General features: G+C 36.9%; 1 protein-coding gene across 1 annotated transcript; it reads left to right on the forward strand.

Annotated features, from left to right (window-relative positions):
- The first annotated feature begins 500 nt into the window (after positions 1–500).
- On the forward strand, positions 501–19,025 carry Smp_166660 (hypothetical protein). Its single transcript, XM_018798745.1, has 4 exons — positions 501–758; positions 9,962–10,494; positions 14,949–15,107; positions 18,502–19,025. The coding sequence occupies exons 1-3, from the start codon at positions 750–752 to the stop codon at positions 15,097–15,099; spliced, it is 693 nt and encodes a 230-aa protein (XP_018653656.1). The 5' UTR covers positions 501–749; the 3' UTR covers positions 15,100–15,107; positions 18,502–19,025.
- Positions 19,026–20,027: the final 1,002 nt, after the last annotated feature.

Consider the following 20,027-nt stretch of genomic DNA (forward strand, 5'->3'; position numbering starts at 1 on the left):
AAGATGTACAAATCCATAAATAGCCAACACACTGACTAGAATTAATGCAACGGAGTGTCTATACTGCCACTCATTATACATTACCGAATACCCAGAACTGTATCCCAGCTACAAGAAGGTAGAAAAGGAAACTATTCACCTTATTGAAGCTCATGACATCGCTTTGTTAAAGTGTACTTCTCATACATGCGACCTTGCATGGGACGCTTAGAGCAATACGAAATCATGACAACGTAATGGAGTTTGAGTCTGACCTAGAAAAGGTTTTGAAACAAGAAATCGTGGTTATTTATGGAAAAAGAACCAGGGAATCAGATGAGCGAAATCAGTTGTATTTATTGCTTACATTGTCATATTATTGAGATTTTCAAGGAATGTAATGGAAGTTGACTCATTCAGAAATGTAGCCAGTATTTTGGATTTATTGGGTGAACGCTCGGCAAAGGTAAACGCACATATAGTTCATTTTTAAAGGCTCAAATGTTACCTGGACCTGTGACGTCCTACAAGAAGTTCAGGGATTCGAACCAGACAATTTTTTTACTATCTGACATTGCTTCAAAAAAGTGCATGAACTTTATCATTAACTTTCGTTAAGAATTTTAGGTTTCTTAAAAACAGGTAGAAAACGTCTTTTTGTGCATGACAGAAGAGGAGTTTGTGTCGAATGTTTACCTTTATGTGTTTTGGATTTCTACGTGCATGAAGCACATCAAAGAAAAGGTTGTGGGAAAAAGTTATTTGACTTTATGCTTAAGGTAAGTAACCTAAAGGTGTGTCGTCGCATTCAGTTTATGGCGTTACTTTGTTTCTGCGCAATCATGTTATTTGTACTAATTATCACTTATGATCTCGTTAAAATTTCCATCTTTTTATGTAGTAGTTCTTCGTACTGAGCTCAAAGTTCTCTTCATCAACGTAGAGAAATGGTCAAACGGCTTGGAAGATAAACTTTTAACCAAGGGGTTCTCCATTCTTACCCAGTTTTTACTTCATAGAGATTTGTGACCCTGTGATAAATCAACACATTTATGTCCATTTCAATCTACTATGAGCTACCTATTCATATATGTATTCTTGCCTAATAACAATAGTGTTTTTAACAGCTTGCTTGTGAGATTTTCTCGTGGTTATACATCTGTGTATTGGAACCGAAGAACTGGCGATTTCCAGTTTATATGTATGGCGTAGATAGGTCGGTTCATTTGGTAAAATTGCTGACATCAAGATAAATATAATGTCTAATATGAATTATCATGAATTTTTATCCTAATATGCAGGATTAGAGCTGGTAAAATTAGAATAGATTGATCCTCAGGGTAGCCATCTAGTTGGGCTTTTGTAGTGCTGAAAAGGATTTAGACCTCAGATGAGTGCTTTTAGTGTTATTGAAATATATGGTTTAATTTCAGGGCATTCCCTTACACTTTATATTACATCACCAGCGCTTACGTTATATAGAAGCAGTCTTACTAGTTATTCTAAAACGGTTTAGTAAATTTGTTTTGGTTGCTCTTTTTGTGTTTCCTTGTTCTCGTAGGTTACGTTTTCCTCACTTTTTCATATATTTTATGTAACTGTCTTGTTTGTTCAACCTTTGATTGTGCTATTGGTCACATCTTTTGTAGTGATTAATAGACTGAGTCTCTTCGTGGATCTGTTAGTTGATGACTAATCTGATTGTTTTGTTTCCAGAACTTCCCTGATTATATTATAGCTTACTGAAACCCGAAGTGTGACATTTTACAATGGTAGCTTGTGTTCATAGTTTTCTGTATGCTTTTGGTATGATTGTTAACGTATATTGTTTCATTGATAGCTTTTTGTTTGTGTATTTGTAAAGAAATAGGGGCGTCTACTTTATGTGACGTAGTATTTATCATAGTTTATGAAATTCACTACTTATTTGATAACGAATTAATGTTCCTTAGTTGTTATCTCTGAGTTGAATACAATGGAGAAATGTGGTTGTGCTGATTTACGAAATCGACTAAAGAAATCAGTCATTTCGAGCACAAAGACAATTAAAAACAAATCCTACAAGATCAGTCAGTCTCAGATAAGGAGATTGAAACGAACTGATTTAACACTTGTGGCATAATCACGAAAATCACCTAATTATGAAGTAACTACTGGTGATGTTGTCCAGAATGAAAACGTAAGCCCTGAAAGTGAATAATATAGCTCAGAGAACTCAGAAACATTGAGGGTTTCACTGCTACAAATTGCCATTATCCACTCGTATTATTTATAAATCTATGCTCTATGGTCTAGAATTTTGGATACTTTGTACTTGTAGTTAGGAGTCACCTTACCAGAAATGAATGATGATGGAGATAATGTGTTGATTACTTGTGATTCTGCAATAACGAAATGTTATAGTATTTGAAAACTCTCCCCCCCTGACAACTTCCTCGTTTTTATCATAGTTCTTCGTCTATCAGGGAAGATCCAAAGACTAGGGCTAAAATTTAGTTAAGTGAGCATCCTTTGCTTTGTGATTATTAAAGCTTGTCTTACACCCTACAACATCTCTTGTTGTCACAGTCAGTCTTTGGTTCTAATTAATAAGCTGATGTACAGCGTCACATCAGTACATGTTTACCATTTAATTTGATTACACAGGTCTTTAGTATATTTTTACGTGTGTAATGGGATTGTCAGTCTTACACACTCTGAGGACTGCTGAGAAGAATGAAGTATTTTTTTTTACCTTGATTCTCCAACATGTTTGAAACGATGTACCTATCTCTTCCTTATTTGTCCTTTAAAGTGTCCTGTAAGTCAGTCAGTCAGTTACAACGTAGGACCAGGCACATATATGCATCGGTCCAAGTTGCCATACCTCGTTAGCACAACAAGATGAACACCGGATTCATAGTAGTTAATTTAGTGTTGGTAGTAGTATATAAATTATAGGTTGTATATAAGGATATAGTATAGGAAGGAAGAGAGATATGAAGCAATTTTAGTCTCAAGGTTTAAGGGAAGATAAAGAGTGTATACACCTACGCCATTGTGATCGATTCTGAGCCATGTCACCTAGAGTCTTCAACCATTGGTTACGATAGTCACGCGGACCCCAACCAGGTAGTCTGCATCTGCCAACATGGCTCAGGCTAGAAGTTAGTGACTTCAAACACTGATGCCATGTTTTGGTTTGGCCGCTCCTAACTCTCTTCCAACCGTCCCCAATACTAGTCATCATAGCGCGTCGTGGTAATCGGTGTTCAGGCATACGTAACACATGGCCCAACCATCTCAGTCGATGAAGATTCATCACCTCATCAACTGATTTACCATCGTTCCCTAATACCCTGCATCTAACCTCACTATTACTTACCCGGTTATCCCAGCAGATGCGAGCAATATTTCTAAGGCATCTGTGGTCAAATACTAGTAACCTACGAGTATCTTCTACTCTTAATGGCCATGTTTCACAGCCGTAAAGTAGAACAGAACGAACTGATGCGCAGTATACTCGTCCCTTAATTGATAGACGGATATCTCGTCTACGCCATAGGTGACGTAAGTTGGCAAAAGCCAAACGAGCTTTTTGAATCCGTGCTGAGATTTCGTCAGACACCAACCTATTAGAGCTGATCAGACTTCCAAGATAAGTGGAGTTGTCGACGCGTTCGACTATTTCACTCCCTATCCTTAGTTCGGGTGTTGACGCAGGCCAGTCCTGGAGTAACAATTTACATTTGGATGGGGAGAAACGCATCCCAAACATCCTGGCATTATTACTGAGTTCCAACAGAAGACTCTGCATTTTGCCAGCGTCTTCACCAGACAGGACTATGTCATCTGCGTATTCTAAGTCGCTTAGTGGTCCCCCCGGTAGGAGATCAATTCCTGTAAATTCAGTTGAAGAGAGTGTTATTTCCAGCAACAGGTCTATAATGAAGTTAAACAAAAACGGGGATAGTGGACAGCCTTGACGGACACCACTTGAGGTTGTAAAATCATATGACAGTTCGCCATAAGCTCTCACTCGACTGGTAGTGTTCGAGTAAAGAGCCTTCACAAGGTTTATGTACTTCTCAGGTACACCTTTCAATGACAGACACTGCCACAGAACCTCTCGGTCTACAGAGTCAAATGCTGCTTTCAAGTCAAGAAAAACTATCATTGTCGGACGCCGATAAGCATGTCTGTGCTCTAAAACTTGACGAATGGTGAATATGTGGTCGATACAGCCACGACCAGGTCTGAAGCCAGCCTGATTTTCTCGTGTTTGCAGTTCACGAGTCTTAGTTAGGCGCCTGATAATTATTGAGGCTAGTATTTTAGATGCTATGTTAGTCAGACTAATCCCTCTATGGTTATCGCAGGATGATTTTGACCCCTTTTTATATATTGGGACAATCAGTGATTGTGACCAGTCGGATGGGATTACATCCGTCTCCCAGATTTTAGCCAGAATATTAGTCAACTAATCGCTAAAATTGGACCACCATATTTAAAGACCTCTGGGGCCAATCCATCAGGACCAGCTGCTCTTCCTCGTTTCAGATTACCTGTAGCCTTTTGAACTTCAAGTAGGGTCGGGGGGCCTACTTCGATATTCCATTCAGGTTTTCTAGGAATAGTGGGTAATTGTGCAGTAGCTGAAGGCCAGCTAAACTGCTCCTTAAAGTGTTCCGCCCATCGTTCTAAACGTTTGGGTTGAGAGCAGATAAGGGTTCCGTCTTTTTCGGAGATTTTCTCACTTACACTTGACTTCTTAATTCCGGTTTCTTTTATTAGTCTGAATAGTTGCCTGGTGTTGCCTACAGCCGCTGCCTTTTCCATCTCTTTTGCTTTCGTTGCCCACCACTGCTCACGATCGTTCCTTAGACTTTTAGTTAACCTAGATCTAATTTGTTTACGCTCTTCGTCATGTTCAGAGCCTGATGGGATGAGTTTACGCGAATCCATCAGTGAAATAGACTTAGAAGAAATCCATTGGTTTTTTGGAGCCCTATGGTTTAAATGACTAATAGATGTTACTGCTGTTTCCACAGCTGTTCGTATGTCTTTCCAAGCAGCATCTGGGTCAGTCTCGTTTACAGAACTGCCTAGATGTGAACTTAGTTGTTTCTGGAATTCGCATTTGGCTTTCTCGTCCTCCAGTTCAATTCTAATGGGTCTTCTTAGTGTACGTTTCCTGCGTCCATTGAGGCGCAGACAAATGCGCGCTCGTATTAAAGCGTGATCAGAGTCTAAACAAGTATTCCAATACGAGCGACAATCTTCTATTGAGCCTCTCCAACGATGACTGATGACAATATGGTCTATTTGAGTCCATCGTTGGTTTGGTGCAGGTGGTCGCCATGTTAGACGATGTCTCCCCTTATGTTTAAAATTAGTGCTTGCTAAAAATAAACGATTGTCTGAGCATAGTTGCAACAGACGATCACCATTATCGGTTCGTTGAGCCGGAATACTAAAACACCCACCTAAATGTCTTTCTGTTTGATTTAAGCTGCCTACCTGGGCATTAAAGTCACCCGCTACGACTACCATGTCTGAGCGCTTAGCTTTCTGAAGAAGCTCAGAGAGTTTTCTGTAAAAGTCATCTTTCACTTCATCCGGACTGCAGTCAGTGGGAGCGTAGGCAGAAACGACGAAAAGGCAACGACGTGTGTCCCTATCCTTCCGAGTTCTTATGGAGCCATTTAGCCGGACAGCACACAGGCGACTGTTAACGGGGATCCATTCTAGTAGTGCCTGTTCTGCCCTTGTACTTAGTGCTATGCCTACACCTGCAAGTCCGCGAGAACTAGCCAACGGGTCGCCAGATACACGGAGGGTGTATTTCGTTGGCTGTCCATTTTGGCGAGGTGAGGTCAAGTGAATGATCACACTGGGATCCTGTATGCGTGTTTCGGAGACACAGCATACATCAATGGTACGAGACTCTAGGGTTTTAGCTAAGGAGGCCTGTTGACCGATTCGGCATAGGGTACGTACGTTGAAGGCTCCAATGTGTAGTTTGGAGCGAGGTTTTAGTAGACCTGGGACAGCGTTTCGCGCACTAGAATCGTTGGCCATGGTGACACTTGAGGAGGAAACCGAGAGAGGAAGTTTAGTGTTGAAAGTCAAGGTAGAAGGAATAGTAGGAATTGAAGAGGGAGATTGATTATGAATACAGTGGTCTTGAGTGTTGTTAGAGGTATGAGGGCAGTTATCACTTCCCGGTTGCCCACACCGTGGAAGGATTCTTCTAGAGGTACCTGAAAAGGAAATTGGGTTAGAAGTGGTCTTAATGACCTGAGAGCGTGACCGCAGTGCCCAAGGAACAACTGCTTGAGGTCGGTCACACACGACCTTATTGTGGGTAGTTTTTGTGTTAGCTCCGTTCTTCAAAGGACCTTACCGCCGGAGACGGATATCCGTGGGATAAGGCGAGGTGTGCATTTTTAGGGTCGACCTTTTCTAACCCCACCCCTCCTTGTGGGAAGGCAGCATCGCTGTCATGCTGGTTGTCTGAAGGAAACACCTTACTGCCTTCACACTTCTGTACAGTCAGCAGTACGACTTCGCCTTCGGACCTTGGGTTTGCTGCTTTTAGTCTCACCGCTCTTCAACCTGTCTGGCATGGTAGGACCTCGAAGAACGATTGTTCCAGGCAGCATAGCTCGATTGCTTCATCACGATAGGCAAGCCCAACCACCACGTCAAGGTAGCAGCAACGATCGTGTCCTGTAAAGCTGTAACTAAAGTTTCTCAAATATTTGGAGATTACATACTTGTGGATTTTTGAGGAGTTTTTAATCGTATAAACCAGGAGAAATATACATACCTTTTCTCCTTAGCTAGATCCTAAAAATGGATATTTCACTTCTGTCAGCAAACACAACTTTCCTGTCAGATGACTGTACTTCATGAAATAACTCTGTCGTTGTTTAGTTATGTATTCAGTGTTTCGCCTCGCCTATTGTCAACTTTGGCTCTTATTTTTAAGCTTACTATATAGTTAGCTTTGACTGTATATGTAAACTTCGTCTGACACATAATGATCTATTCTGTTTTTCAAATGTAATCACCTTCTATAAAGATAAACACTATAACTTGTCTTTGCTTTATAAACCTTTTCAAGTTATTGAAACATGATGATCATGATACTTATGAGAGACTATAAAATCTAAGAATGTCGCATTGTGTACAGATTAAACCTTTTCAATGTATACAAATTATGATCTATCTAATGAAATGTTTGTTTATCCATATGTATGTGATAGACGTGTTTACAAGTTTTCTAAAATTATCTTTGTAAACATGATTTTAAATATCCTTAGTAGCAAACTAATTAGGGTCATAGATACTCAGGTAATGTAAATTAAATTTTGTTACTTCATAAATAAATGTCGTGAATAACATGGAATTGCAGACCACACCTAATACTAACAATGTTAACAGGCTAATTAGTGGGTGTGGGGTTATCTTTGATTTCAACCTCTAGAATAATATGTTACATAATTCTAAATATGTTATAGTTTATCTTAATATTCATAGGTTATGTTAAATGTATTGTACCTGAGACAAGTTATTGCTAATCATATGCTGAGACTACACTTTAAGACATGAAAAAGTTACTGATCATACTGAAAGGATTGGATATTATTTTGCTTGTAAACATGATTTATTGAATATACTAAGCATGAACTAAATAATGAGTGCACTTGATTAGATTACCTTATTAATGATCATAGTCGAAATCATGAGTCAATTGAAGCTAGACCACCATAGAAAACCTGGAAACACTTGACGGCCGTTTCATCCTATTATTGGACTCCTCAGAATCGCGCATCCACGAACCCGAACTCGAGAGATTCGAACCCATGACCTACCAGTCTCGCACCAGAGCACTTTACCGATAGACCACTGAGCTGGCCGGCATCCAACGGTGTTAATGATCTTTCTTATACACAGGAAGTCTCGTAAAGCGAAAAAAATTCAAGTAAAATGATTTAGTTGGGTTTGAAACTTATTGATTTATTGATCTTTTTAATGTAATCTGATTTGAGGTGAACATTTCTAACAGGTACTTACTTTTATGTCATTATCTGAACACTTCAAATGAACAAACTAAGTTATATTAAAGATAAACTAATATCAATGACCAATTTCAAAATAAAAAGTTATTTGACCACTTTCATCTGATGATCTATAATGGAAACATCTAGCTCATGGAATGTAACTTCAACAAAATCATCCTCTTAAAATTCATATTTACCTCACAATTTCAGAATTTAGCCTCTATGTCTGTAATGTTCGGTAAAAGGTTATTGTGGTCTGTAATCGAGCGGCAGATGATCATTATCGATGTTACTTTTATTTGTAGTTTGTGGTGGAGCATCTTACTTCGATGATCCCGATGATGATATATATTATCCTACGTTTAATTTCGTATATAGCACATAAACTAACCTCATTGTGTAAGTGTGGTATTCAAATGTCATATATAAAATGTTGCTGAAAGAGTACACTTTATACACTGAAGTACCAGCAGACAACAACAAAAACTGACTTTATGTACTTAAGCTATACAATCGAATTTATCGTTAATCCTAATTGCTAAAATGGTTTTTTTTTAGTAGAATAGAGTGGTGTTGAATATTTTAAAAGCCTTGAAGTAATGTCTTGTTATGAAATGTGTCTGAAACTCAGATATGTAAAGGGAGTTATGTAATGATCGGCTAGTGAAAAGTGCTGAGATGAAGATAATTGTTCCACTTGATAGATACTAAGAACAGACTAGTTAAAAGCAAAGAAGTATGGTAGCTAGTAGTGGAACACAGTACTCGCGCTTCGTCCTGTTTGGGACTCGTTAGTTGAATATACCTGAAGTACAGAGTTTGTGTCCACCCCGTGACTCGAACACAAATAAAGTCTGCTTCAGACGCCGTCGCGTTATCCACCTAGCTACTGAGTCCTAATAGACACTAGGTTTTGCAGTGGGGTAAAGTTTAAACGCATTTGGTATTGTTTGATTGTATCTTCCCATCAATGTTTAGGACTCAAGTTGTGACTTAAGGGAATATCGGGGCAATCCACAAAGCATGCACATATGCCAATATGAGACTGACCAGTTGCAGTCCTAAACATCATTAGGAAGATTCAAACAAACAATACAAAAAGAAAAATAGTTAAAATTATAATAATGGCTAATTATTAGTTGTGAAGATAATTAGAAAGAAGTAGGAATAATAATTTAAAGAAATTACAGATTGTAAAAAGTGACAAGGAAGTTTAAGATCATGGAATAATGAAAAACAGGACATAATGTCTTGTGTACGTGGAGGTTAAGTTTGAACAAGTGGATAGCAATAGCCTCTGCTGTACGACTGATTTCGAAGAGTGATAAAAGGTGACAAAATCATTAGATGTAAGTAATGTGATTTCAGTCGTGAGATATATCATGGTGCTGTTTATGTTAAATGAAAGATTATATCAAGAACAATTCACTATTACACTATATTGAGTCATAGTATTTTGAAAAAAAACCTATGATTTGTTATTATATTACCATGGAGAACCTGAAAGCACTAAATGGCCTTTTCGTCCTATTGTGGGACTCCTCATCAGTGAGCATCCACGATCCCGCCTTGTGAAATTCGAACGCAGGACCTATCAATCTCGCACGCGAGCATTCAACCTCTAGAACCATTGAGCCGGCATTCAACGGTGTTAATGTCTAACTTCAACCAATCCATGGAATTTAGCAACCGTCCACCATTATCTTCGGTGAGTTACTATCTCATAACAGACGCGGCGGGATCGTGTATGCTCACTGTTGAGGAGTCCCACAGTAGGACGAAACGGCCACCCAGTACTTCCAGGTTTTTCATAGTGGTCTAGCTTCAACTGACTCCTGAATTCAAACTACTAAAAAAAATCTTCATATTACCCTATGGGGACGTTTATTTTTCACATTTCCCTTCTCTATTTTCAAAAATTGTTCTCTTTTCAGATTGAAAATATTCATCCTTCTTATTTGGCAATTGATTTACCTTCTAAGAAAATGATTCAATTTTTACAAAAACATTATCATTTAAAAAATCCAATTTATTCACCAAATAATTTTGTAATTTATTCAGGATTTTTTGATAAAATCTTCTGTCATTCATTAGGCATGATCAAACAACCTTCTACTACTCCATCTGAAATATCACCCATTCAAATTTGGCATACTAATGATTTAATCAATAAGAGAAGGATGAATCTATTGGTGAATACTAATCATAATCATAATAATAATCACTATGACAACACAGTAACTAGTGAACAAATAAGCCTAGGTTACCAACCTAATCCATCTGGATATATTCATTATAAAACATTAAATAATCAACATGGTAATCAGTTACCTATGCATATAAAGCCTTATACTACTAATCCATATACAAACATATGTAATACATCTAAAATAGATCTTGAAAATATTAAGTTAAAACAAGATCATAATGAAGAAAAGAAATATGGACTACTTGATAATGTTAATAGGTAAGTATAAATTTAGAAATTGTATATTGAATAATAATATCTCATGTTGAAAACAAAAGTGAACGGTTGCTCAAACTTCATGGATTGGTTGAAGTTAAAAATTAACACCATCGGATGCCGGCCGGCTCAGTGGTCTATTGGTTAAGTGCTCTTGCGCGAGACTGATAGGTCCTGGGTTCGAATCTCGCAAGGTGGGATCATGGATGCGCACTGCTGAGGAGTTCCACAATAAGATGAAACGGCTGTTCAGTGCTTCCAGGTTTTCCATGGTGTTTTAGCGTCAATTGACTTACGATTTCAACTGAGAAAACAAAAGTATTCATCTAGTAGTGACTTTACTTCATTAATCAATCACATTGATAACAGTTATTATATAAATCCTTAACGGTGTTTAATTTCAGAACGTAAATCAGAAGTGGTGACTACAATCTACTAGCGGATAGTACGGAGAACAAAGCTATAAGTACATCAAGAGGATTTGAAGCACAGAGGCGTATATGTGTGCGCGAGTAGATGCAGAGGGAAATTTATAGTTAAATCGCATAAGGGCACAGAAAGGTAAAACAAAGGTTAATAGTCTGATTGGAATACATATATACATGGGAAAGAGAATGATTCATTGAACGATATTAAGGCGGTTAACACGTTAACTAGAGAGAGATATGTGCGTAGACTGTCATTTGTGATCAACAGTACACGTTTATTCAGACATGATAGTGATCATAATAGTACAAAGAAATATGCAAATGGTGAGATTATAACTTAAGGACGAACCAATCAGATTTAAGATAGCAGGTCTTAGATTATGGTGCGAGATTAATCCACTCACTTGGCTAGATACCACTTCAACATTATAGTTTATGTCAGTTCGCAATGAAAACACTGAATATAATTTCTAACCTCAATGTTTAATTGTAAACCCTAATCCTAGTTCCTCGTACTAATTTATAACCTTCATTAAACCCTACTGATTAGATGGACATTTTCAGGGTCATTTTAGCGTTACTCAAAGGTCGTTCATAAACACTTTGATACTTATTAGTATAGGTATTTGTGGAGATTGTATTTACGAGCCGATCTAAACTAGATTATCATTATGGATAGGTGCTTCTGAGGAGTCCCATGCTAGGACGAAACGGTCATTCAGTAATTCCGGGTTTTTAATAGTTGTCTTGCTTAGATCAACTTATGAATTTAACCTTGATGCTTGTTTCAATGAATTAACAAGCTAGACTAACTTTCACAATATATTAACATGAACAACTGAGATTTAGCAGTAATTATCATTGGATTGAAGTAATTGATGGGAGATCATAGATCAGAGCTTGGTAAAAGTTCGAAACTGATAAAATGTAACTATAAGTAAAATTTAAAGGTTAATTCATGCGGTAATCATTCACTTTAACATTCGATTGAATTTTGATGAATTAAGTTATCAATTATGTGATATTCTCCTGAATTCTGATGAACGTTTTCCATAAAATGTACATTCATTACCGGCTAGACTGTCTCCTTCCCAACAGTTTGAGGCTTAATCGAGAATATTAGGAGCATGTTTTTAAAGACTATTGCTTGTGTATGTTGTGACTACCGAACGAACAATACTTAGATCAGATACATGATACTGGGTAAAGATGAAAAACTAATTGGTGAGTTGGTGAATCTTTATCGATTGATGTTGTTAGAATATGCATACCTGGACGAATGATGCTTGCTAGCGTATGAGCATATTTAAAGAAAGTACAAGTGTAACAAATCAAGAAGGGGAATCAGTTCATGAACTCACTGACTGCTATAGTTCAGAATCAGATATTGTTAATCTTTATCTTCTCTTTTACACCTCGTAGGTTATTGTTGATAGAGCATAAAATCTTCAACTAATACAGATTTTCAATCTCTACCAGGAGTTCACTACTTATCAAACATATGAATATTTTAAAAATTACCATTTCTATCTTAACAACAAAATATCTAAAATGGTTTTATGTATAAGTATATTCTAAGCATATGAGCAATAATAAGGAAGAAATTTCATTGTGAAATAGTATATCATGTGGGAAATCATTAGTGTACCTTTACATTAGTGGGTGAAGCAAGTGTACGTTTTAATTGTGTATGATCAAAATCACATGTAGAATAATGTTTACCAGTTGACTATTGAAAATATTATTTATATATCTTAATAGTTGAATTCATGAGTCGGTGTAAGCTAGACTATCATTGAAAACCTGAAAGCACTGAACGGCAGTTTTATCCTAGTATTGGACTCCTCAGTAGTACGTCCACAATCCATCATGAAGGATTCGAATTCAGGACCATCAGTTTTGCGTGCGAACACTTAACCTCTAGATCACTGAGCTGGCATCCAACGGTGTTAATGCCCGGCTTCCACCGATCCGTGACTGCGTAACCATTCATCTATTGTCTGAGAAAAATACCAGCCTCTAAAGGATACCGATCGGACTTCATTGGTCACGGCTTATGTTTAGAACGCAAGCGGAGACTAAGTGTAGTATACTAATTCATGTTTAAAAATTCACTTTTTTTAAAGAAAAAGTTTACTGGAATCAATATATAAAGTCTAATAATAAGAATGCAAAGTTTTGTATGTTCATAGCATAAAACAGTATGAATCTATGATCAGGAATTGAAACTACATATCAACTAGTATTTTAAATGAAATAATGCTGTAAAACATTTTTAAATTCTGATTACCGATCATTAAGATTGACGCTTCACCAGTATATATACTTCAAAAAGACAAGTTATTGCATTGAATTATGAGAAATCGGTAGTTTACAACTGTTATATTATCGGTGGAATCAAACAACGCATGTTTCGTCACACTTATGACTCATCAGCTGAATGCACTTGCATTCCAAAGTTGACGTTCATTCTGGGATTCAAATCTCACTGCCTTTCATTTCAAATAGTCAATACGTTAATCTCGATAGCTACTCACATGTACTGAAAATTATTTGTAAAGCTAATATTGTCAAGATACGATGATATAGTACTATCTGACAATCATAAAGTGATTCTATTTTTCGAAGTAAACAGGATTAAGAAAAAACGTTGTGAAAGCTTTTTGTGCTGAATTCAAAAGTGAATAATTTTGATTTTATAGAAATACGTTTGTATAGTATTCGAAATGTCTAAAACAGTAAAGAAGTTGAAAGCATGAGTCAATTGAAGCTAGACCACGAAAGAAAACCTGGAAGCATTGAACGGCCCTCTCGTCCTACTGTGGGAATGCTCAGCAGTGCGCATCCACGTCCTCGCTTCGCGAGATTTGAACCCAGGACCTACCAGTCTCGCGCCAGACCACCGAGGCGGCATCCGATGGTATTTTTTTCCATCATACAACGAAAGTGATAGCATTAAACGTATCATATAATTCATAAAAGTAGATTGTATAGAACATAAAAGTCAACCCTATCCCCAAATTTTAACCTTGTACTCTAATTATGACCCATACCCTGACCTTGAGCCTTTAGTCCTAGACCAATACAGAATCACTAAATTCCTAATCTTAAACTTTACTTCTTACTTTAAACACCCTAAATACATAACTTTTAAGCTCTCATCCTAAACATATATTCTTAACATTAAGCAGTAGTAATGTACGGATTTCCGAAAATCCGTTTGAATTCTCGTAAAAGTTTTAGAAAACAGATACACTATATCCATTTTAACAACATGCTATGTCATTGTTTTCTAAATTTGCAGATGGAATAACATATAGGAGACTCTAATATCTATGTACATTCTGGTGGTCTAGTGGTCAAGCGCTCGCGCACGAAACTGATAGATCCTGGGTTCGAATCTCGCGAGGCGAGATCGTGGATGGGCACTGCTGAGGAGTCCCATAATAGGACGAAACGGCCGTTCAGTGCTTTCAGGTTTTCCATGATGGTCTAGCTTCAATTGATTCATGATCTCAACTAATAAAATTACTATAATATCCACAAAACCCCTCCTGATAAATTCTTTTTACTCCCTTTTTGTTGTTTACAAGCTACTTATTTTTATAAAGCTTTTTTCTAATTGACTAGCAACTAGTGAATATTCATCTAGGTTATTTTAAGCTTGGATTGGTTGAAGTTAGAAATAAACACCATCGGATGCTGGCTCAGTGGTCTGTCGGTTAAGTGCTCTGGAGCGAGACCGGTAGGTCCTGGGTTCGAATCTCATGAGGCAAGGTCGTGGATGCGCACTGCTGAGAAGTCCTACAATAGGACGAAACGGCCGTCCAATGCTTCCAGGTTCCCCTTGGTGGTCTAGCTTCAAATGATTCATACTTTCAACTATTTTAAGCTCATCCTTTTACTGTGTTCTTACAAGATCATTTTTTTCTTCATGGAATTCGTAACAAGGATCAGATTTCATATACTATTTTGTTGTCATATAGAGTATGTTTCAATTAGGAATAACAATAATCTATTTAATTTTAGATCTACAATACAAAAGAAATCAAATAATTCGATTATGACCGACTCAGGCATGTTCAATTATCGTTCATTTGAGTTACAAAATCGTTCTAAGCAAACTTATTCTTATATAAATGCTGTACGTAATCATAACTGTCATACAAGATTGTGGTAATTTATTTGGTATGTTATTAACTATTGTTTTTATTATGTGTAACTATTTTATGATTTTTATGAAAGTATATCTTATAAAGAAGTGTTATCACTAAGCAAGAGGATTGGAAGCCAGTTCCATTGTATAACCAAAGACTATCTACCAATAATCAACATCTTTGAATTAATTAAAAATTGCAAGTATAAGTTAAAGTCGTCTGTTGTCAAATTCTGATAAGAAACAACAAGGAGTCAATGTAATTAATCACTGGTTATACGTGACTGATCACTGAATGATGATCAACAATTCAGAAAGGGGTTTTGTAGATATTATAGTAATTTAATGGATGAGTTCATGAGTCGATTGAAGCGCACTGTTGAGGAACCTCACACTAGAACGAAGCGGCTGTCTAATGCTTTCAGGTTTTCCATGGTGGTCTACCTTATATTGGTTTATGAACTCAACTATTAAATTTCATGTTTGTCTAGTCTTTGAGTTGAACACCGTGGATCTGATGCAGATGTGAAATAATGGATCGACAAATCAAGAGAAGCACATTTACAATTGAAGAACATCTGGAACTCAGAACAATTATCAAACAACACCAAGATCAGAATTTTCAATGCAAATATCAAGACAGTTCTACTGTATGGGGCGGAGACGTGGAGGACTACGAAAGCCATCATCCAGAAGATACAAATGTCTATTAACAGTTGTCTACGCAAGATACTTTGGATCCGTTAGTCAGACACTATCAGCAACAACCTACTGTAGGAGAGAACAAATCAGATTTCAGTGGAGGAAGAAATCAGGAAGAAGCGCTGGAAGTGGATTGGGCACACCTTGAGGAAATCGCCCAATTGCGTCACAAGACAAGCCCTCACATGGAATCCTGAAGGTCAAAGGAGAAGAGGAATACCAAAGAACACATTACTTCGAGAAACGGAGACAGACATGAGAAGAATGAACAACAACTGGATAGAACTAGAAAGGGAGGCCCAGGACAGATTGGGTTGGAGAATGCTGATCGGTGGCCTATGCTCCTTTGGGAGTAACAGGCGTGAGTAAGTAGTCTTTTAGTAAATAAACATCTTCAATCCTTTTCAAATGGTCATAGCAAGATTTCGTGACAATCATCTTGTGTTATTTTATTGGTAACCATTACCTTTTGGTCAAACTGTTTGTTTATGAGATATATCTACATAGTATTTTACATGTTTTTACTTATCCATTGTATTCAATAATATGATAAAATGTAAACCTTTGTTAGCTACTCGTAAGTAACTTATAACTAAAAACAAAAAAAATAAACGTTATTCTTAGTTTGAAACATACCAAACTGAACGTTTCTAAATATCAAATTCACTTGGTATTGTTTGGTTGAATCTTCCCATTGACGTTTAGGACTGCGATTGACTAGTCTCTTATTGGCCATATGTGCATACTGTGCGTATCGCCTCGATGTAGCCTTAATTCACAAGTATCATAAGCAAAGATGGATAATGGCTAGCAGTGCAATCAGGACTTAGTAGTTAATTGGATAACCCGATGGCGTTTGAAGCGAACGGTACTGGGTTCAAGTCCCAGAGTGAACATAGACTCTGAGATGCAGGTACACCTAGCTGACGAGTCCCGAACAGGACGAAACGTGAGTCCTGGATTCCACTACTAGCCACTATCCATCTTTGCTTATAAGTTTCTAAAGATTGCTTTGAAGATGAATCGAGAGTTTAAATTTTCGGAATGAATTCTCACTTTAATAAGTAAGAGACTATTGAATAAATAAGAAAAAACTCAACTCTTAAATCAAAATCTAAACATTTTACTGGGTTATTTTAGAGAAAGTGCTCTTGAAAATGTAAAGGCTTGGGATATTTGTTTTTCTGGTGGAATGAATTTACACTATCACTAGTCAATAAGTATTGGAATATGCTGACGGCTGAATTTTAATCCGCTTTCTCCAAGAATGGTATAGCCACATCAGCTTTAGAATGCAAGTACATCTACCTGGCGAGTCAGAAATTTGATGATGTTTGAATCTTGGGTTCCACTGCTAGCCACTATCCATCTCATCTTACAATGACTATGACCTTGAGCAATATCGAGGCAATCCCTTACAGGATACAAAACCGCCAATAAGTGACTGATCAACTGTAGTCTTAATTATCAATAGGAAGATATAAACCAATAAAAAGTGGATTATAATAATCAAATTCTCTACAAACCTCCGGTAACAATAACTGCAGTTTCAAAATAAACGTTGAAAATCTTGAATGTCAATGATTTAAGTGATTGTAAATGGATCAAATCTCATATCTTACAGAATTAGGGTACCTTTCCTGGATATTTTCATCATATAGTCAGTTACAAGAATTCATTCAGAATATCTGTATGCCATCTTGCTCATTTCGCACATCTCTTCCTACAAGTTAAAATGCTAAAACTGATTTCAAACAAATGAAGAGTTGATGTACTTATCCTATTTACTGTACTTATGGTAAATAAGCGGTAACCTTATTACTGAACTTATTCAAATACTTGTAAAGTATTAATACTCAACATATTCTTGTAATCACGATGGCCAAGTACATATTCCTAATTTTATCGTGACTTTTAAAAACTCTTCAATAACCGTACGAACTTCACAGGATTCCAAGCTAGAGCTTGCCTCATGATCCAGTTTGGTGATTTCCATAATGTATATCCTATCGAATTCCGGCGTCTTTTCTTAATTTCTTTAGTTGGAAGCTGGTTTGTTCTTTCCCATAGTGGGATGTTGCTGATGATATCCGGCTAATGGACATTCAGCATCTCACGTAGACAATCGTTTATCAATACTTGTGCCTTTTTGATGATAGTTGCGGTAGTTCTCCTTGTTTCAGCTCCATGCAGTAGAAATGTCATGAAGTTCGTATTGAAGATTGTGACTTTGATATTGGTTGACAGTTGTTTTGAGTTCCATATGTTCTTCAACTGTAGAAATACTGTTCTTGCTTTGTCAATCCTTACCTTTATGTGTGCATCAGATCCTCTTTGTTCATTGATAAGGCTACCCAGGTAAGTGAAATTTTCCACCTCTTCCAGAGTTTCGTCATCAAGTGTGATTGTGTTGTAATTGAGGATCTTAGTGTTTTCCTTGTTATATATTGAGGCCAACTGATACAGAGGCTGCTGCTACAGTTATTGTCTTCATCTACATTCGTTAGTGTACTTGAGATAGAAGAACTAGTTCATCTGCAAAGCTCAAGTCATCTAGTTACATCCAATCTATCCACTGTATTCGCTATAATTAAGATAACCTCAATGGAGCTAATTCATCGTTTTACTGTAGCTACTACCTATTAACAGAGATTATTCTAAATATTTCTAAGATAGTAACTAATGCTCAAATTACTTTTTATTGCATATCTTTTTCTAATTCAGAGCCGAAGAAACACATATTTATATATATTCATATAAATGATTGACAGTGTTACATAATCCAGAGTGACATTAGCATTTATGATCCGAAGAAGATTCCTGATATTTTGACAAACTTCAATATTCATTCATTTGAATTACAGCTAAATAATGATGTAATACTTTATATTGGATATTAGTTCAATGACTCTAGTTATCTCATTACATCTCCTGATATCTGTGGTCGAGTTCAGTCGAGTATCATCCGTACTACACATATCTTTAAGTATATATATATATATATATATATATATATATATATATATATAAACCTACCTACATACCTACCTGTAAATATAACTTTAATAATTATGATGGCAAAACGAATGTAATTGATCAGTGATTATTCGGCAAAAACTTTCTTCAGTTTGAACACTACTGTACTGTACTGTCAAATCAATATTTTCATTCAGCTTTTTGGTTTTTCTTCCATTTTATGTGAGTTTTTTGTGTGTGTTTAAACTGGATATAATACATTTGTGATTTTTATATCGCCGGACTGTAGTAGTAGTACCCTGATATGTTGATTGGGGTTTGGGTGTCATGATAAACTTGTCAACCTATATTTGCTGGTACATTCATATCTTTAGGTCCTACCATAAGAGGTTAGTTGTAGAGCTATAAGACTAAAAACCATAAACTAATAGTACGAGAGCAAAGTCCTATTGTCCACTGTACAAGATTATGACAAAAGTAAGCTGTTTGCCGAAGACAACCAGGATTTACAACGATAGGGATTTTCTGCGACATAGTGAGGAGTTAGAAGAAGTTGATATTAAAGATAGTCCATATGATCTTCCCCCATGAATTTCCATCTCTGACAGTAAGGCCTTAAAACTAAGGAGCTTACTAATCTGAAAATATTCGTGAAAAAGCTAATTGTGACCAACATTATGCAGCACTTCAATTAAGCCCTCAAGTTTTCAAGACTATTCCAAACCTAGTTTCTCTTCCAGGTAACTCAAAGAGAAATGTTCTTTCACGATGTAGGCAGCTAGATACTAACAAATTTCTGTATACCCCGAAAAGCACTTTATGGCTGATTGATTTTTATTCCAATAAGTTTCATTTGATGCATTAAGTTTGACTTTTGTTTCACGCAAATAGCGTGTTGAATTTCGTTTCATTTAGTTGTCTATTGTAGAGTACTAACATTTCTGATTTAAACCTAAAATACACTTAGTATTGTTTGTTTGAATCTTTCATTGATGTTTTAGGACTGCAACTGGTCAGTCTCTAATTGGCATATATGCATACTGTGCGTATTGCCTCGATATAGCCTAAATTCACAAGCATGGTAAGCAAAGATGGCTAGTGGCTAGCAGTGGAATCCAGGACGCGCGTTTCGTCCCATTTGGGACTCGCCAGCTGGATATAACTGCATCTCAGAGTTGATGTTCACTCTGGGACTCGAACCCAGTACCGTTCGCTTCAAACGCCGTCGCGTTATCCACTCGGCCACTGAGTCCTGATAGCCACTTGCTTGTGCA

This window comes from Schistosoma mansoni, chromosome 7 (genome assembly GCF_000237925.1).
Source record: "Schistosoma mansoni strain Puerto Rico chromosome 7, complete genome".
NCBI classification, from domain to species: Eukaryota; Metazoa; Platyhelminthes; class Trematoda; order Strigeidida; family Schistosomatidae; genus Schistosoma; species Schistosoma mansoni.

Bases quoted from the DNA above. Each gene is read 5' to 3' on its own strand.
- Smp_166660 (XM_018798745.1), top strand. The intron at 10,495-14,948 runs GTAAGTATAAAT...ATTTAATTTTAG, and splicing joins CTACTTGATAATGTTAATAG to ATCTACAATACAAAAGAAAT.